We start from the raw sequence: 21,301 nt of genomic DNA on the forward strand, positions 1-21,301 counted from the left end.
ATTTAATGTGGTCACTTGAAAAATGCATATGTATTTCCTGTGTGCAAAGAGATATCATGTCTGTTACTTTAAAATTAATCTAATCTGGCTTCCCAGACAATATGAATATTCAAAATGGACAATTCTTGCAAGCTTCCCATATGTATGAGAATGAACAGTACACTTTTTTTTCCCCTTACCATTGAGAATTTGTAGGAGGCATGGAATAACCCTGAAAATTCATTAGTGACTTTTTCGTTATATTAGCAATTTTCCTTCAATTGCAAATTTCCATCATCATCTAAGTAGCATTATGGTAATGAAGAAATTAAATTAGCATATTGTAAACCATAATGTGAAAACAATAATATATTACAGTCATACAAGACAATGGATAATCACTAGAACAATAAGGATGTGTCCTTAGTAAAGATAATATAGACCATTTTAGCCCCCTATCAAAACACCCAATTTCAAATAGGGAAAGACCTCTGCCAAATTTCCATGTTATTGATGTAACCCTCGAATGTTTTAAGGATAAGCTTTCTCCTCCTTAGGCTTATGCAAGTGTATATTATTCTCTGCTTCCTTGATTAAGTGACATAAATTTTATAGCTCCACTTACCTATTGGGGTCTAGGTCACTTTTATGCAGCACTTTGGTACTCAGAATGCTTAGTATATATAATCCATTTTTTTCCAAATTGGGTTTTTAATCTTTCCTTGTGGCAAAATACGATTAACTTCAACTGTTTAACTGCATTTGAGAAAATAAATATGTTCTACACTTGTTCCTCTTTAATAAGCTAAAGGTTTGGGGAAATTGCAAGTTACAAATGTTTTCTATTTTAGTGTAGTGTGTTTTTAGTTCGGTGAAGTCCTTAGCATTTGATGTTATAGTCCAATCATTTTAATTTTCTTTTCTTTTTTTCCCTTTTCTTTTCTTTTCTTTTCTTTTTTTTTTTTTTTTTTTTTTTTTTTTTTTTTTTGTCTTTGCAGTTCCACCATGGTTTTTAATTCATCCTTCAAATCTCTATGCCTATGAGAGTATGGACATTGAGTTTGAGTGTGCTGTCTCGGGAAAGCCTGTGCCTACAGTGAACTGGATGAAGAATGGAGATGTGGTCATACCTAGTGATTATTTTCAGATAGTGGTAATTATTTTGTCATATTAGATTTGTAGCTTTTTCAAATTGTGTGGTAGTTCTTCAGTTATGTATGGAAATGACTTTTTTTGAGGAGCACAGGGTCCCTATTTCTGATATATTGATATCTATAGATATAGATATATTTCTGAAATATATTGCAAAATTGATTTCCTGAAGCACTCATTTCTTTGAAAGTAAATTTTGTGTTTTAAATATATTTTTCTCAAAGCAAAAGTAGTCCATGAAGTGATCTGAAATAAATCCCTGTTGTTATATAATTGATTAAAAATTTGTTATGATCATATAATATCATTTTAGAGCTAGCAAGGACAATTTAGCTTGAGAGGAAACTCATCCAAATCTCTTGGCTTTTGTATGAGTCAATAGAATCCCAATGAGGGTAAATGACTAACAAAGATTACACTGCTAATTAGTGATAGAACCAGAACTAGACCCCTAGTCTTCTAATTTAATATTCTTTCCCCTTTACTACATTGCCAATTGGGTAACATCTTATGCTCCAAAATTTGCATTAAGAAGACAAAAATAATGCGAAGGTATTATTTCTCTAGGAAGACAGTGCAGATAACGTTTGGATCTCCTTCAGCTTCTAGTATGGTTCCTTTCTTATAGTGAATTCTTATTAGAGAAAAAGATGGCCATTAACAGAAAAAACTAGGAATCATTACCATCATTATCATCACTTACTCAGCTTTTCTGAGACTCAATGTTCTTGGTAAAATAAAGATTAATGTACTTTATTCTACCTATCTGATACTCTTATGGTGAGGATTAAATGAGATATTTTGTACAAAAATTCTTCATACTTCTAATACAATATACAAATGTAAGCTTCCTGAGTTATGATAATAGTAATAATAGGAGCATAGAAATGTAAGAGATCTCAAAGACCATCAAATTAAAACCTTTCATTTTACAAAAGACCAAACTAAGACCTGGAAATGTGAAATGCTTTGCCCAGTGTCACACATCTAGGAAATAAGTGATGGACTCAGGTCTTTCCAGCTGCAAGCACTACATTCTATCCATTGTACTACTTACTTGATACTTCCAGTCTGTATTCTTGTTCTGGGCTTTTCAAAATTTTCAAATGCACTATTCTACTCTGATTGAGTTCTGGAAACAGCTTAGTTAGAAGGGACACATAATAAATACAGATTATTTATAGATGATAGATAGTATATAGTTCATATAGATATGCTACATACACATCTCTCTCTCTTTCTCTCCATACGTGCATTTACATACATATGTATATATATATATATATAATATATACACAATATACATGTGTGTGCATGTGTGTATATAGTATATGTGTGATGTGTGTATGGTTTTATATATATATATATGTATATATATATATATATAAATTTGTATGTATGTATATGTATATATTTCTGCAGGAAACTTGTTTACAATCTTTTTGATGAAATTTATTCTTTCTTTACTTTTTTTATATCAGATGACAAAGTAGCAAGAAACCTGCATTAAAAAGGCATAGACTACCTATCTTGGATGGTTTTTGTTTTAACAGTTTTCAGGAAATACAAATTTGTTGCAGAATTCACATCAGTGATTATCACATAATACATATTATGTGTACTTTGACATTATACATATTATATCAAAGCACACATTTTCAATAACATATCTTTTCCCACAAAAATCTGCAACCATTTTTATAATTGTAAATGACCTTCAAGGTCATATGGTTTAATTTCTTTGTTTATATATGAACTAGTTGAGGTCCAGAAGTGAGGTAATACATTTGCCTGAGATAAAGTAGAAAGGGTAAACAAAGAAAGTCTGAGTTCAATAGTAACCTCTGAATATCCTAACTGTGTATCTTTAGGTAAGTCCATCTCATCATCTCACTTTATAAGTGCCCTCAAGCAACATATGAAGACTATATAAATTTCAGGGCATGTGTCAATAAGCATGGATAAAAAGAACTTCCTTTTTAGAATTCTCTATGCCTATAAAGTCATGAAAGCACAAAAGCAAAACAAACCAAGTGGATACTGGAAGCAGAATTATTATCCCAGGATTCTTTATTCCCTGCCTCTTTATTCCTTTCTTATTCTCCTTCCCCACCTCATCCTCTTCCTCTTCCTCCTGCTACTGCTATAGTTTGTAATATGCTTTCAACAATCCCAGGAGATAGGTGCTATTATCATTCCAATTTTAGATCTGAGGAGACTGAGGCTATTAAGTGATAATCTAGAATAAAATAATAAGTAAGTATTAGAGGCCATATTGGAACTCAGGTCTTCTTAACTCCAGGTCAAACACTTAGTCCACTCTTAGATGCCAATACTATATCATGTGTTCTCCCTTGTTTAAGTTGCAGCTATCCTTTCACAGACAATGTTTTTTAATCTGTCTGTTTGTTTTAACCATCTTTTATATGCCTTTGGTTCTCATATGATGTTTCAAAGATTAAAGGAAAATCTCAATTTTTCACTTTCCTTATTTTTTTATATTTCAAAATAATTGTGTTTTCAACTGATTTTATAAAATTTGATGGGAATAGAGTGATGATGGAAAAAAAGTTAACTTTGTAATGCTTTACAACCCATTAGTTCCTTTAAGTGCACTGCTGTTTGGCCTACAACAGAATTAAAAATGACCTGTCATTGGGCAATTTGAAATGTGCTGTATACGCATAAAATATATGCTGCTTGCATATAAAGGAAATTGCTAGGTGCCCTTAAGGACACATGATAAAATGTAACATTTGTTTTCTATACAGTTTGAATAATCTTTCTCCCTGCATGACTCATTACCATCAACCCATTTAAATGTCTACAGTCTTAGGGAGCGGGAAAACAAAATGCAAAATGCCTATCTCAAACTCATTGTATATTAAAAAATATATTTCCCCAAAGCTTTCAGAAATCTAAGTCATGAGCTATAGTGATATATAACTATGTGTCTCTGACAGTGTAACTAATATTAATAGGAACTTTTATGAGAATTGCCAATTAGAAATTACCTATATGTAAGAATTTCATATTAGTTGAGAATTTGTGACCTGATACAGAAAACAATTAAATATTCCCAGTGAGTGAATATTTTTCTCTTAATGACTTAAGGGGATGTGATTTAGCATGCCTCAAATTTACACAAATAATACTTCTACTAATAACTAAAATAAACTGAGTTAAGTGTAAATTAAAAACAATCTCAGGTCATTATATCTTTCTTTTCTCTCAAATAAAAAGAAACAGATTGGCTTGCTACATGGAAGCTTATGTTCATTTAATTTAGTTGTTTGTTTTCAATGAAAGATACAAGATTATTAGAAACTTGCCAGCAAAAACCTTATTTTCCTATTTTTTTCATAAACTGGAAACTATCATAGACTAAGGATGATAGTTTTTATTTAAAAAGTTGTAAACTATAAACAAAGAGATATATGAATGGGAAAAGTGAGTTAGTCATGTGTAAAAGTGAGGGAGAGGCAACAGATGGTCCATGTCCACTATTGGTCACAGTACAGGATCATGAGAACTAGAAGCCAGCCACCAGAATACTGGGTCATTCTTTGGCCCCAGGCAATAGCTAATTTTAGCATTCTTAGTTAAACCAAAATCTATTTATTTGTCCTACTGTTGAAGTGTCTGCCTTGTCCCCAAACACACACACACACACACACACACACACACACACACACACTCACACACACATTCACTCTCTTACACACACACACACACACACACACACACACACACACACACACACACACATACTCCTTTAGGAATTGTTGATATAGATCTTGCCTGGTCTGTAGAAGTAGTGTGGGGATTAAGGCAAATCATTGCTACAACCTTTTGGCTGTTGCTCACCTGATGAAGAACCTTCAATTCATATGCATATTGTCTATACTTTGTTACATCCATGGACTAAAGGTAATTAATTTAATTGTAACACTAGATCACATCCTTGCTGATACATTCAGCAAATACTCACAAAATTATTCAGGTTTGTTAAGATGTGTGAGTGAAACTAAGATCCATTGAGCATATCCTTTCTTCTCTGTTCTTTAAGAAACTAACAATAAGCTTGGTTAAAGTTGTAATTTGGGGCTGATTGTTTTTATTATTGTTGGAAAAAAAAACATTTCAGTCATTTATTCTTCTCCCTAGGGTGGCAGCAATTTGCGAATCCTTGGAGTAGTCAAGTCGGATGAAGGTTTTTATCAATGTGTAGCTGAGAATGATGCTGGGAATACACAGACCAGTGCCCAGCTAATCATCCCTGAACCTGGTAAGAAGATGAAAACATTTGGAATGCTATATGTAATTAATGTGATTAGTATTTGATTTAGAATACCTAAAATATTTCTCACATTTCTCTCAGATCCAGTTCAAAAGTATTTAGCTAACCAGGAAAGCACACACACTATATATATGTATGTATATATATATACATTTTTTTTTCCTTGATTAAATGAGGTTTATAATGAGAACTCATAATTTTGGAAGTTTCTAAGACCAGTGAAAGATGAAAGATATTCAGAAGAAATAGTTCACATCCTATGTAAGGTTAACATATTCTTTCTAACTGTGTTTGGATATGTTTTTGTTATAATGAATAAAAAGGGAACCTTGTTTTGCACTTTCTAATAATTGAAAAAATGGATAATTTTTAAAAATTATTATGTTTTTTGTAGCATTCACATAGAATTTGTGTTATAAATGCACAACAACATTTGTGAAGAAACTGCTTAGGAATAGGAGAATAATCGAGAACAAGATGAAAAAGAATGAATCTTATTCAAGATAAAATTGAAATGTTCTTTCATTTTTGTCTCAACATACTTTATAAAAGAACATAAATTATTCATTTTAGTAGATGTTATGAATTCTAAATGTTTTATTTCATGTTCTCTTGTTAGTGTTAACTATTTGGTTATTCTTGATCTTTTTTTTAAAATTAGTCTTCTAAGATGCAAGCTAAATATATTTCAATGATGGCTCATTGTTTTAGATGCTTATTTAAAATGTGAATATTATTAAGCACTATGACCCAATTCTTTCTAAAGTCAATTATCTGAGATCCATCTAGAATGTTTATTCATGTGATTTCACTCATAATCCAAGTTCAGTATAGACGGGAAGATTTTCAGAACTAGAGCTCGAAAGCATTAGAACAACCCATCTATTGGATGAGATGATGAATCACTATTTAAGGTCATTGATATGTCAGAAAATCTTATTTTTCAGTTTAGTGCATGCTGCATTCTTAGTCATTACATGTAGATAAATATATGCTTTAAAATAAACTGAAATAATAATAATATGGGTGGGGAGAAGAAGAGAAACTTTCAAACAATTGCTTCCAACTCAACCAGAACTATGCACACTATATTTTGATTCACTGATGAAGACTTAGGGAATCAGATTGGCACATTTTACCTCAAATTAACTTACACACAGGAAGCCTCATCACAGAGGAAAACCATAATTCAACAGGTAGCCTTTAATCACAGAAGCCAGCATTCAGCTTGGGCTCTTTGATTATTTTTCAGTAGGTATAAGCCTCGGGGAACAGGGCTACCCTTAGCAGTAATGTAGTTTAATACATTACCAGAACCTGCCTAGAGGAAACTGGATAATTCATTACTTCTTCCACCTACATGTTAAAATGCTGTCAGTAAATTCTGTACTCATGGTCAGTGTTTATTATGTTTGGCATTGGATTAGAATGAAAGCAAAAGAAAATGAAGACAAAATCCTAAAGGGCTGCAGGATACCATTGTAACTGTCTGCGTTTCCCCCTTATAAATGATGGATGACTTTTTCCTGGCTATTTAATCAGATCTTCAAACAATGCCAGTCCAATTCCTCAGAGATGTTGAGGGGGCCAGCATGCACAGATGGTGGAGAGGCAAGCTATACATATAAATTAAGTGATGGGGCTGACCATGGCGATGAGAACACAGCCCTCTCTTTTAAAAATTGGTCAATAAATGGTCAACATATATATTCAGGCACAGTGTGAACCCTGTGTTGCCCAGCTGTTCAGTTTTGGCCTGTCCATAGGCCTCTGACTGAGAGTTACCCCTGGCAACCCTAACAATCTGTTCCTCAGTAAGGTCCAGACAATGACTTATTAAAGCTGGCATTCTGTGTGGATTGATACTCAGGGAAGCATCATTAAGTTTCAGTATCGTCTTTTATAAACAATTCTCACCCTTTTTTTGGGAAACTAGTCATTTAGAGAAAAAAATTAACATCCTATTGATCACTGAATTGAGTGAACTTCTTTCTTCCTTCTCTTGACAATACTCTGTGAGACTTAAAGTGTTATCAACTAATTTACTGCCATAAGTTAAAGAAACCCAGCTCCTAACAGGTAGAAATCAGATACTCTTTCACCTTCACTATCCATACCCATAATTTACATTCCTTAAAATTATATTATGCTCAGTTTTTGAAAGTCTACTTAATAGAAGAGGGCTTCTAGCACCATGAGAATGAGATTTACAACATGAAGTTCAGTTTATCACTGTTGTCTATTAAAACTGGCAAAAGAAGTTACCACAAACAGCTACTTTTTTTGCTCTACCCCAAAAACTTAGTATACCATGTAGCCAGTACAAAGAACTTAACTAAATATTTTGTTGGTCAGTCGATCAAAGAGGAGAGGAACTTGCATGGTACAGGTCTCCAAAGTCTTAGTAAAATTTTAAAATTTTTAAACCTATTTTCTAAAGCCTTAATAACTTTTTACTGCAGCTTTCCAAAGTGTTAGTATCTTAAATCTGCATTAATTATTTTAGTCTTGAAGCATTCAAACTTTAAAAGTTAAAATCTCAACTAAGACTTTTGGGATATACTGATTTTTTTTTCCTTTTATTATACATGTAACTTTCTTGTTATTGATAGCAATTTTTGATGCTAAGATTCCTATTCCTAATGCATCTTAGTACCTACTCTATAATATCTAGAATTATAAATTTTTGTGGGGAGATACTGAAAGATTAAATGAATTGCCCAGAGTTTCACAGCCAAATATTTTCAGAAGATGGATTTGAAACCTACTTTTTTTTCTGACACTGAAACTAGCTTTCTATATTGTATGTCAAAATACTACTTCAAATGTAACTGTTAATCGTATAATAATGAATGGAAAGTTAACTATTGCTTTGATTATATCACTTGTGTATCTGTTAAATGCATATTAGTCAATTAATAGATAATTTATGTATAAGAAGTGTCTATCCTGAACCAAATTTGAGAGGAAAATCATAATACTAAATGTGATGCCATGTATGATGAGCAAATGAGGGCAAAGGAGTCTATGGAATGAAGGAGAAGACTAATACTAAAACTCAGAATGGAGTGTAGGAAGTTAGTACATGCATTGGTCAGAATGAAAAATGATAGGATCAGTTAGGAAATTTGTGAATCAAAGAATATAATATGCCAATGTTTGAGGAGAAAGGAAGAAAATAAGAAGTCACAACTCGATACCTAGGTCACTTTCTTGTCCCTCCTCTAAGTATTTTTATTATGCTCTGAGTATTTACTGAATACACATCTTTGGTATAAGTCAACTTGGAACAGCTGAGGTGAAAATTATAGCTGCAATAAGTACTTCTTGGCATTCAGAAAGCAAGAGTGATAGAATAGAGGCTAGAGAGAACAATTTGAAATGAATATGGAAAATGAGTAAGGACAAAATTGGAATCCCAGTTAAAGATGTGACATCGTATTTTATTTCCAAAACTGTAAAAAAAAAAAAAAAAAACTTGGGGGAAAAAAAGTCAAGAGATTATAAGAAGAGTAAATCCTATTAGGAGAGCACCACCAGTTTGGCCCATGAATTCAAGCTTATTATGTAGCAAGTCATGTTCCCCAGAGTAACTTATAGTGCGTGCCGCTCACTTTAACAAGAACATCCTTTCATGCTGGTGTTATCTGCATTCCCCAAAACCACTGTTATGATGGAGTTCTACTGTACTAAGGGAAATATATTGCTTAGGCATTTAGAAAACTGTGAATTGCTATCAATTACCTGTCCTTCCTCACAAAGGTTATGATTAAGAATGATGTTGAATTTTGCACATTGTAATAAGGTGGTACATCACATGGCCTAGAATTAGATAAAGTTATTTAAGAGTAGGCTTAAGCTTTAAGGCACAGAATGTACAAGTTGTACCCTGAATTTCTTTTTTTTTTTTTTTTGTATGTAGTGTCTTATCAATTTAAAAAGAAAAAATTGGAAAAGCTAAAGGGCAAAAAAAAAAAGTCTATAGGCAACAACTGATTTCTTAAACTGCATTAACTGCTACTAATTACAACATTTCTTCCTGAATGTTAATTTTTTTTTTACATCATTACTTCAATGGGATTGTGCGAGGGGATGAGTAATTGCACAATTAGTCTTAACACTTCAAGATCTGTTAGGATTTAATTTGCTAGCACCACAGCACCAAAGTGACTGTGTAAGAGAATGTAGCTAACACTAACGTGATATACTTCCTAATCTGGCATGAGTTACTGGCAGACAATTAAATATAATAATTATCAATACTTACTACAAAAAGTAACTATGATTTAAGTTTTTCATTCATTGTATTGGATGTGGGGGTAAAAGTGTTCTCTGCAGATGCAGTGAAGCAAAAGTGTTTCTTATTCAGTGTCACAAACTGGGAATTCTGTGTACAGAGTGTGTCAGTTAACTTGAGTTTTTCAGATTTGTCATACCTGAAATACAGTGTTCTCAGATATAATGGGAGAACCTTGTTAAAAGAGCTTTGCCACTGATTCAAAGGCAAGAAAATATTTTCTATCCTAAGCAGTGACAATTAAATTGGAAAGCCTTCAAATCATTGTGCACCCAATAATACTTTGCTTCAAAAAAAAAAAAAACTTTCACTCCTTAAGCCATTTTAGGCTCTTTCATACATAAACTTACATAGTTTAATTTTATTCTTTCTATTAAATAATTGTAAATTTCAATATTAATTTTAAAATGAAACTATTACAGAGGCTTGAAAATTTACCCTTTATTATTTTCTTTGTTTTGGATCACTTTTGGAAAAAGTTTCTTTTCATAAAATAAAATGTTCTATACCAACCAAAAACAGTTGGTTCCTGTCTTTACTATTTCATCTCTCTAATTCAGAGCATAATATCATCAATCTGATTCCGTGGTCTATCTTTGCTTTCATTGAATGGAACTATGATGGAAACTACTATAGTAGAATGTGGAAAAAAGTCAATTGCTTGACCATGGAAATACTTCACATACTACTAAATGTGATGCCATGTATGATGAGCAAATGGGGGCAAGGGAGTCTACTTTATGGGATGAAAGAGAAGACAAATGTAGAACCTAATGTCCAAAGAAGTTAAGTGAACTGGCTAGGATTATATAACTAGTAAGTTACAAAAGTGAACTTAGGTTCACAGAATCAAAACTCAGTGTTCTTTCTACTATACTTAATAATATTTCCATAATATATTTATTAAAACTTTTTAATTTTCAAAAGATATGTGTGGATAATTTTTCAATATTAACCCTTGCAAAATCTTGTGCTCCCCTAGATAGCAAGTAATCCAATATATGTTAAACATGGTAAAATATATATGTTAAATCCAATATATGCATATATAGTTATAAAATCTTGCTGTACAAGAAAAATCAAATCAAAAAGGAAAGACATGAGAAATACTAAAATGCAAGCAAACAACAACAAAAAGAGTGAAAATGCTATGTTGTGAACCACACGAGTTCCCATAGTCCTCTCTCTGAGTGTAGATGGCTCTCTTCATCAAAAGATCATTGGAACTGGCCTCAATCATCTCATTGTTGAAAAGAGCCATGTCCATTATAATTGCTTATTGAATAATCTTCTTGTTGCTGTGTACAGTGATTTCCTAGTTCTGCTCATTTCACTTAAGCATCAGTTCATGTAAGTCTCTCCAGGGCTCTCTGAAATCATCCTGCTAATCATTTCTTATAGAACAATAAAATTCCATATTATATTCATATACCATAACTTATTCAGCCATTCTCCAACTGATGGGCCTCCACTCAGTTTCCAGTTTCTTGCCACTACAAAAAAGCTGCCATAAACATTTTTGCACATTCCATAATATTTTGAAGACAGAATAAGTAGACCTTGATGGCAGGATAAATATGGCAAATATATAAAGATTATTTATAGAAGTTGTATACAGCTAGTCCCTGGTTACTGGGAATATTTTGTGAGATAATAGTCCTATATGATTTTATAATTCAAATTTCCCTTGGGTTAGAACCAATGATCATAATTTGCATAATTTTAATGTCAAATAGTACTAATTCAAATACATGTGGCCATCTCATGAGGTTCAAACTAATTGGGAACTAGATATAAAATATAGAGCTATAGTTCCCGTTTTACTCTAAAACTATCCAAAGTTATCTGATTTGGATGCCTTTCTTTTAAGATGTATTATGCCAATTTAAAAATAATGTGAAATTGAAGTTATTTGGACATGATGCTAATTTACTTTCTAGAATTACTAAAGGATAGTTAATGTAACAGATGAATGGTATACCTACATACCAGTCTATTCTTTTTACTGAATTAAAGAAGCAATTGAATGGCAAGCTCTGTAGTGAGACATTTGGCTTTAAGTTTCAGCTTCTATCACTTGGTAACTGTGTGACCTAAAGAAAGTACTTTAAGCTCTCTGACACTTAATTTTGTCATCCATAAAATGAAGATGTAATACCTGCACAATATATCTCATAAGGCTGTTCTATGGAAAATGCTATTTACAACATATGACAGAATGTGAAAGTGAGCTTTTATTTTTATTTTTTATGAGTACTGTTTTTGTAAAGGGGAAAAAAAAAACCTCAATAGACCAGTGTTTGACTTAAATCATGGCTCTATGACTGAATGTACTAGCAATTTTAATTTAAAACACATATATCTTATGTAAATGTCAAGATGTTATTTAAAAGAAATGACTCCATAAAATATTAAACAGTGAGTTCTTGAACAAAATTTCATATTTATATTATCAATATCAGTAATCCAAAAATGTGTGACTTTTAACACCTACTCTTCCCATGCTGCTTTCACTGCCATTGCAGAAACAGATGACAATTGCACAGAATTGGAGGGTTCTTATAGTGATCTACATCCCAGTGATAAACTTTTGTGGAAATAGCCAGGTGGGTGCTCAAATTAGTTAGTATGTCACCAATATCATACATGAAGTTTTCCAACTTGGTAGAATTAATAGATAAATGCTTAGAAACCATTTATGAAACATTTATCATTTGCCAAACTGCACTGGTTACTGGATATTCAAAAATAAAAATAAGATGGCCCCTAACTTCAGAGAAGTTATTTTCTAATAAGAGGAGAAAATGTACACAGGCAAATGGTGGCCAAATAAGACTATTTTAGTTTTGGAAGCCAAATGGATGGTGAGTGAAACAATGTAGCGTTTCCAGAGGCATTGGTAGAGTTTCTTGGATTACAGTTACTTGTTCTTATAAGAAGACAACTTTTTTGGGGGGGAGGGAGATGTTGAAGAGAAATGAAATTTATGGTTTGCTGATATAACTTAATAAAATCAAACATCAGTTGTTTACCATAATGAGGCACTGGGATGGAATTTGTGGCAGTGTCAAATATCATTATGTCTGGTTAGGAGGACAGATTAGGGAAAAGAGAAGTATGGATAAAAGCTTCGGAAAACAAATTTTCCACTTATGTTGCTTACTGGCTTTTCTAAATACAAAGTATGAGTTAAAATGTAGGGAAACAAAAGAATGGCTGTGAAGAGGAGGCACTTGTTAGAAGACCTTAACACACACTTGTTCTTGTTGTAAATCATTATAGGTCATTGTAGCATTGCATTAATTGTGGTTCTTTGTTCTAGAAGAGGACCAAAATAACATGATAATGTTAGAGACAAGTTACAATATATTCAACTATGGCTGATCAGATTGACATGGGCTGGGAATGCTCTACCAGAGATCAGGCACAAATATTAACCTTTTGGTAGATTCTGTAATTTTGTGCATCTTGAATTTTTTCTGAGCTACTTTAATTTTGTTTTGCTCATAGAGCACAATACCTTCTCTGATGAGGGTATACCATGTTGAGCAGTCCAGTAGCTCTGCAAGTAGAGCAATGGATGGATCAAAATGATGTCTGTTGGCTCTGCTTATTTTTAATGTATAGGAGATAAGGGATTGGAGTAGATTAAAAAAAATGATCAGGCAAACCTGTTCAGATATAAGGTGGACCACGATTGTTTCTGTATTAATGAAGAAAAGAATGAATGAATGAATGAATGCAAGAAATATTTCAAAAAATGAAATGAGTAATTTTGTAATTAATCCTAGAGTAGGCTTATGGGAAGCAGAGAAAAATTACAATAATGGTAATTAAGGACTTATTAAGGGAATTGACATTGTCAAAGGCATCCTAATTCCCTGATGAGCTATGGGCTTGCTTTTTCCTTTTTCTTTCCTCACTGATGGAATTCATTCTCTTACCAAACATATAACTGTACATGTTTCTCAAGACTGAGGAGAGGACTCCTACAGAGCTGCTATTTTGAAATAACAGTGCAAAGGGGTTATGTAGGGGCATGAGGCAATAAAATTATATGCCTCCAGAAACTCTCAAGACTGAAAAATATAGATATGATTTGTTGTTAATATCTGAAAGAAAAAAAAATCACCATCCTTCCCTTCTGTCTGTCTCTCCTATCAGTAGTATAAACATATTAGAGAGTCAAGCATTAACTTAAAATAGGAAGGACAAACTTTGGCTCTCTGCCACCTGGAAACAAAATCCATTTAATTTACCCTGACTATCCTTGTTATAGTGTTAAATATAGACTAAATAGTTTAATATGGATTTATGTAATGAGCTCACAAATTGATTTTGCAAAGCATACGTGCTTTAGGAAATAGCTGCTTACTCTGCTCCAGACTAAATTATGAATGCCTAGCAGACCTTTGTGGTTTGACTGATAGGGAATCTGACCTACTGCTGTTGCCCCTTTTCTCCTCTCCCTATTTCCCCCCTTAAAATAGTCCACCACCCCAATCTGTAAGCTTGAAAACAATGAACTAAAGGCTACAGCCATCTCCTAGGGGAAGCAGCCTTCATTCTGTAGCAATGCTAATGCCTTATCTCTGAGTGACAGGGGAAAAATAGGCTCCCTCACTCTGTCTGTAATTCCCTGTCTTCTTCTTTTTCTCTGTTCAAAAATAGTCATATGTACCTTATTTAAACATTAATTATTTAGCCTGGGCAATGTGCAGATAATTTGTAAAATGAAATACCTTATAAGTTTGAAGATGAATCCAAAGAGGTACTTCTTTCCCTCAGCTCTCTCCCTTCCCTTATCTCCAGTGACTAGAGTTAAATATAATTGTAATTGGTCACTGGATGGGTCTGACACTGTCAACCTATCATTTTAGGATTGGATCCTGAAATTTGTAATTATAATGTTCTTTATCTCCATTTAAATTCAGCAGTGTCCTTACATTACTATTCTTTCCCTTAAATGTGAAAACTTGGGAGTGAGGGCTGTGGATATTTAGGAAAGACAGCTTTACTTTCATTGAAACCTACACTCTTTCACAGTTATGTTCCATTTCTCTAAGGCACCTTAGACCAGAGAGACTGGCCATCAAGAATGGTAATTCAACAATATTAGAGTGCTTAATCTAAAATCTGTCCTTGTCAAAGGAGAACATGTTGGTCCCTGCACAGCAATAATGGGAATTTCACTATAGCACAAGACTCAATCAGAGTTTGCAACTGCCTTCCTTTAAGTTATGTTCTATCCTCATTAGGATACAAGTGCTTGTTGTTTTTCTTTATTGGGGGTGAATTACAATTTTCACTTTTAACATCAGTATAAAAAATATTGAATATTTTCAGTTTTATCTAAATAAGAAAGGTATTGTGGTATAATGCTGACCACAGAGAGAAAGCTTTGAGGTCAGAAAGACCAACCCCTGCCTTTGATGTAAATTATCTATGTAATCCTGAGCAAGCCAATTTATCTCTCAGTGATCTTAGGCATCTTTCTAAGTCTCTAATTTTCAGACAAAAGTCCCAGTCAGTACTAAATAAGAGGGTTTGCCCAACAGGAATTTCCTAGCCACAAGAAATCACAGATCTGCATCAAAACATCTAAACAAGCATAAATAAATTCACCTTGCTTATAAAAATTATGGATTACAAGAGCAAGAGATACTTGACTGTGGTCTGCAAACTGAATTCTTGCCTTACTTAAACAGATTCTTAAACACTTCCTGACTATCATTTCAAGTCTGTTCCTTACATTGCCTTTCTCTTACCTAAAGTAATACTATTCCTGGGGATCTTATTTTTGACAAAACTCTTGACCTCTACAAATAGACACAAAAACACATTTGAGCATAGAGGTATGTAGGGATATGTTAGCATCTTGGGATCTAAGGTTATATTACTCTGATGATATAAAAAATGAAATAATAAAGAGCAATTTATTCTCCTATCTACAAAATCTTGTGGGAGAAGGATGGACACTTTCTTTAGAAGTATGGGAACACTAAATAGCCAAAGAATTACTATGCATCTGAAAGAAGTGTGACAATTGTAAGCTACTATTTCCTAACTTAAGCTTGCTTTACAAAATCAATTTCATGCTCTAAAGATACCTAACGACTTAAAGATTTCATGCAACATTCAAAAGTGTCCAATGTGCTACTAGAGAATGTCACATTGTGACTTAAAATTTTACTCCCTTCAATTTACTCTATGTTCCACCCAAACTTGAGAATTCTATGATTTCTCATCTTCTTCTTCATAGCACATGTCTGTTGATATTGCCATATGTATCTGTGCCTTGGCACATGATAGTCCTTAACTTTGGAAATGCAATATCGTTTCTTTTTGAAGTTCTGTTCATTCTTTAAAATCCATCCCTAAATCTGTCTATTCTAGTAAACTTTCTGCAAACTAACTACTTAATTATCTTCCTGCCATTAGAATCCACATATTTTGTCTTGTATTCTTTTAATGCATTTATATAACTTACATAATATATAAATACATGTTAGTTATCTATGTTTGGTGTTATATCCATGATGAAACTCTAAATTTCTGGGGGGACAGAAACCATGTTTTAGAAGGGATTCATCATTTGAGAATGGTATAAGGTCATAATGAGGGAATGAACGAGTCTCCATTTAGATGACAGTATTCCAAAAATCAGGCAAGCCAGAGCACTGGGAAAATCTAATAAGGTGACATTTAACAGTAAAATCCTGCAATGTCTTAATCTTGGATTTTAGGAATCATTTCCATAAATATATGATGTTTAGTTAGCATTTTGTCTTGGCAAAAACAAAAATGATCTAAGGAGTGTGTGTGTGTGTGTGTGTGTGATCTAAATGCTCACTATGGATTAAATTCAGCCTCTCAAATTAATTCCAGAGTACTTTATATTGAAGAGCATAATGTCCAAGCTTCTGGAGGTCATTGTCCCGCTGTGGTCTATCCTGATCAGACTGCATTTGGACTATGGATTCTAATTTTTGGTACCACATGTTTTGATGCACTATGATAATTCTGAAAGCCAAGTGGAAGATAGTTAAGGTCTTAAAATTCATGCTATAAAAAGAAAGATTAATCAACCTAGGAATCCTTAGACTAAAGAGAAGGCTTAGTGTGCACATGATAGCTAGTTTCTGACTATCAAAGAGACATTTGACATTGCTTAATATAAATAGCAGAAATAAGAACAACAGATAGAAGTTAGAAAAAAGAGATTGGGGAAAATAGCAGAAAACAATAAATAATTTTCTCCAGGTCTTCTATGAAGGGTCCAAGAAAAGCCTCTTACCCAAAGGGACTGGGAAATTCAGGAAGAAACCACAGTTAGTATTTTTATATCCCAAGTCAGTACAGGGAGATAGCCAATAGGGACACTAGAGAAAGAGGCTCAAAGAGAAAATCCAGAGAAACAAGCTGCATACCAAGGAGTGTAGACCATGGCTAACATAGACCATTGCAGTTGTATTATTCTGACACCTGAGTCAGGCCATGGATCCTTCTAGCACAAACTGGGTCTAGAGCCTATGGATCATGTATCTGTTCAGGAATCACAGACCTAATATTTACCTGCATTTATGTTGTCCTGAGCAAAGTTTTAGAAGGAAAGAGGCTGAAGACTATGGCACTAGAGCAGAGAATGCTGTCCAGGAATGTATCTATAGACTTCTGGTCTCTTTGGTTCCAGAACAGGATTTTTCTGAATTCAATATACAGAGCTAAGTGGAGAAAATAGTATGGACCAAGACCATCTAAAATTGTCCTTCTAAATTTGAAGAACCTTTCAAGGAGCTGATATGGGATAAGTTTAAAGCCTTTTTGTTGAAGCTTCAATATCACACAATTGCAAACTTGGATTTAGAGTTTACAGTCTCATAATTATAGGGCACAATGCTAAGAGTGTACTGAAGATTTAAACATCCCTCTCCTGCTTGAGTTTTTTTTTTTGTTTTCTTTGTTTTTCAATTAAAAAAGATATTAACAAAATGACAATTTTAAAAGAAAGAATTGGAAGGAGAATTAACAGTTTAGCAGAGGAGATGCAAAACATCTCAGTCACAGATTCTATGAAAATTTAAAAAATAAATTAAAAAAATCTTCACCATTAGAGAGTGGGTTTAAAAAGACAGAAACAAAAAAAGCAAAAACCTGTGATTGAGGACTGGGAATGGGAAAGAGAAAGGGATGGGAATAAAGAGAGGGAAAAGCATTAAAGAATAGAATATAGGGAAATACATAATTAATGATCATATCTGTAAGTGTGAATGTGGTGAACTCACTTATTAAATAGGAGAGAATAGAAGAATGAATTAAAAAGCAGAAGCCAATAATATATGGACTACAAGAAACACAATTAAACAGAAATAAAATCATACAGAGTAAAATTAGATTCTGGAGCAACATCTGTTATACTTTAAATAAGCTTTTATAAAAAGAGATAGAAATTATGTTCTCACATTACACCAAAAAATAGACTTGATGAAAAGAGAAACAGCAAAAGTACATTATGTTTAATGACCATAGACAAAGAACAAATAGAAGCACTTAACTTTCTTTCACCAAATGAAATAGCATATAAAAACTTAAGTTCAAAGTTATACAAGTTATAAATAGAAAAAAATACAGTAAAATTACAATAGCTGGAGACTTAAATGTACTCCCTTCAGACCTATCTCAATATAATATAAATTAAATAAGAAAGATGTAGAGTATCTGAATAGAAACTTAAAACATTAAAGATGAAACATCATTGGTTAAAGATGTGGAATAGAAAGTAGTATACTTATTCCTCAGCACTGAATGGTATCTTTGCAAAATGACCACATTTTAAGATTTAGGTTTTTTTTTTTTTTTTTAAGACAAACAAATGTAGAAAAGCTCAAGTATTAAATATATCTATGATAGTACCAGAGTTCTTCTATTTCCTTAAACTAGGAATTAGTTTTCCCTGAAACTTGTAGACCTTTCCCTGAAAGTCTACAAAGATGTCCCTGGTATTTTATTGGTGCTTGCCTGACTTAATGCAGTTTCCTAGTCACTTAAAGACATATATAGTTCAACCTAAAAATGATATTCTTTTGATGTGTTTGATTTTTGAGGACAATATAAGTCTTTGTACCCTGTACTGATAAGTAGTTTTGTTTCATTTTGAAAAGTTGGGGACTAGAAAATCTAAGTGTTTCTTTGCATGTCATTGCTATTTTATGGCACAGTAAATCTCCTTTGTTAACTGTTCAGTGACTTCTAAGTGACCTAGTTGTGTTGAACATAAACTAAGAGGCTGTTGATAATAAGTTCCCTTTTAACAATATCCTTTTCTAATCTCAATGAAATAAAAATTATATTTAATGACGTTTTTAAAAGCAGAGTTAACATGAATTCTCTGATAAATAACTTAATCAGAAGAATTATGGGGTCGAATGCAGCCAAAATTAGAAAGAAAACAATTAACTAAGAAAAAAAAAATATTTGAAAGAAGTTTTACTGATAAAGCCTTCCCAGAATAAATGAGGAAATGCATAGGAATAATATCCCCCAAATGATGTGTTTTCAAAAGATATGATAAATAGGTCTCAAAGGGGAAAAATTCATCCATCAATAAATAGATGCAAATTCTGAGATTTCACCTCACACCTACCAGATTAGCTAAATTGACAGAAAGTGAAAATGTCAAATATTGAAGGAACTTCAGGAAAGTAAGTACATCAAGGCACTGTTAGTGATGTAGGTTATTTTTTCTTTCTGGTCCAGCTATTCTGAAAAGCAATTTGAAACAATAACCCAAAGTTACTAAATTGTGCATGACCTTTACCTCACAAATCCCCTTAATAGATTTATGTCCTAAAGATCTCAAAGAAAGATGAAAAGTTCCAATATATTTAAATATATTTATAGTGTGTGTGTGTGTGTGATGACAAAGAACTAGAAACCATGGGTATGTTCATCACTTGAGTATTGTCTGAACAAATTACAGCAAATTACTGTATTAGAATACTATTATTCCATAAGAATAATATGTTTCATAGTTTCAGAGGAACACAAAACTTTTTATAAGAACTGACACAAAGTGAAATTATAGAACCAAAAATATAACTTATACAATAGCAACTTTCTAAAGACAACTTTAAGAGACTTAAGAATTTGAATCAATTTAATGATTAATCATAGTTCCAAGGGACAGAAAATAATGCATCAGGTTTCAATTTCCTGAGAGATAGACTTTAAGAGATATAATAAACATATATATATTTTTTCATATATGCCAATATGAAAATTTACTCTGCTTGACCATGGGTATTTGTTACAAAATTTTATGAGAAGAGAATGAAAAAATAAATGCTAATTGAAAAGTATTGAGTTGTTTCTGTTTTTTAAAGAATTGATGAGTTAAATAAATTATAGAAATCACAGAAAATGTCAACAACAATACAAAATTTGGGCACCAAAGCAGTATTTATGGGAAAAGATACCTCTAGACATTATCAACATAAGAATGAAAGAAAAACATTGAATTGGGCATGGAAAGAAAAGGAAAAAAATATTTTAGAAGTCAAATACCAAAATGAAAATTCAAAAATCAAAGGTAGAATTAACAAAATTAAAAATAAAAATTCATTAATTAGAATTACTTCAGAATCATCAAGTCATTCTAATAATCAGGTTTTTGCTGGGGTTTCCAAAGAACTCAATATGGCAACTATCAGGTATGTCATCACTATAACCCTCAATGTATGAACAAAATAAAATATATTTGTCAACACATTGACAGAGGCAACAGGAATATTGGGGAGCTATGAGCCAACATATTACTTTGCATGAAACTTTGCCAAACATGTCAACAGTTAACGATAGTCATTTTCATAGGCAACTAGTAGATATAGTGCTGGACTTAGAATTAGGAAGACCTAAGTTCAAATCCAACCTCCCTTACTAAGTGAAGGACCATGAATAGATCAGTTTAACTTCCATTTGCCTCACTTTCTTCACTTATAAAGAGCCCCCTATGGATATTGAGAGCATAAAAATGAAATACTATGTTTAAGCATTTTGAAAACTTTAAAATACTATACAAATATTAGCTATTATTTTGATAATTTCAGATAGTCTGAAATGAAAAAAAAAATATGGAGGAAAATTACAAATCCTTAAGTTTGAAGGCACCACAGAATTCATGTAATCTGATCTATAAATAACCACGAAATCTTTATCCTTCAGCCCTGACAAGTTGTCAGCTTCTGCTTCAAAGATAACTTATTCTCTTTTCCTATATATCTAAGTTGATATTGATGCATAGGACAATTTTTGGATCAAACTGTTCAAATAATTCTGAATATCTCAAGTTGAACTATCAGCAAATTCACATGTCCCATCTTGGCCATAATGAAAATATTAGCCATTTCTGTGAATTTACTACTGTTGTTATTTCCTTTGCCTTCATAAGACACATGTAGAGCTGGAATAAACTTTAGAGACCATCCAGTGCAGCCTTTTCATTTTACAAACCTAGGTTAAATGATTTTCCCAAGCATACAGGTAGTAAATGACAGAACTGGAATCTGTGCCCAGCT

General features: G+C 32.6%; 1 protein-coding gene across 3 annotated transcripts in view; it reads left to right on the forward strand.

Annotated features, from left to right (window-relative positions):
* DCC (DCC netrin 1 receptor) overlaps nt 1-21,301 on the forward strand; it is a 1,370,610-nt gene that overhangs the window by 840,830 nt on the left and 508,479 nt on the right. For all 3 annotated transcript variants that reach the window (XM_074279384.1, XM_074279385.1, XM_074279386.1), the window contains exons 6-7: nt 978-1,132; nt 5,299-5,419. In XM_074279384.1, the coding sequence (XP_074135485.1) occupies nt 978-1,132; nt 5,299-5,419 (276 nt within the window). The remainder of the gene's footprint in view (nt 1-977; nt 1,133-5,298; nt 5,420-21,301) is intronic.

Source organism: Sminthopsis crassicaudata, chromosome 1 (genome assembly GCF_048593235.1).
Source record: "Sminthopsis crassicaudata isolate SCR6 chromosome 1, ASM4859323v1, whole genome shotgun sequence".
Classification (NCBI taxonomy): Eukaryota; Metazoa; Chordata; class Mammalia; order Dasyuromorphia; family Dasyuridae; genus Sminthopsis; species Sminthopsis crassicaudata.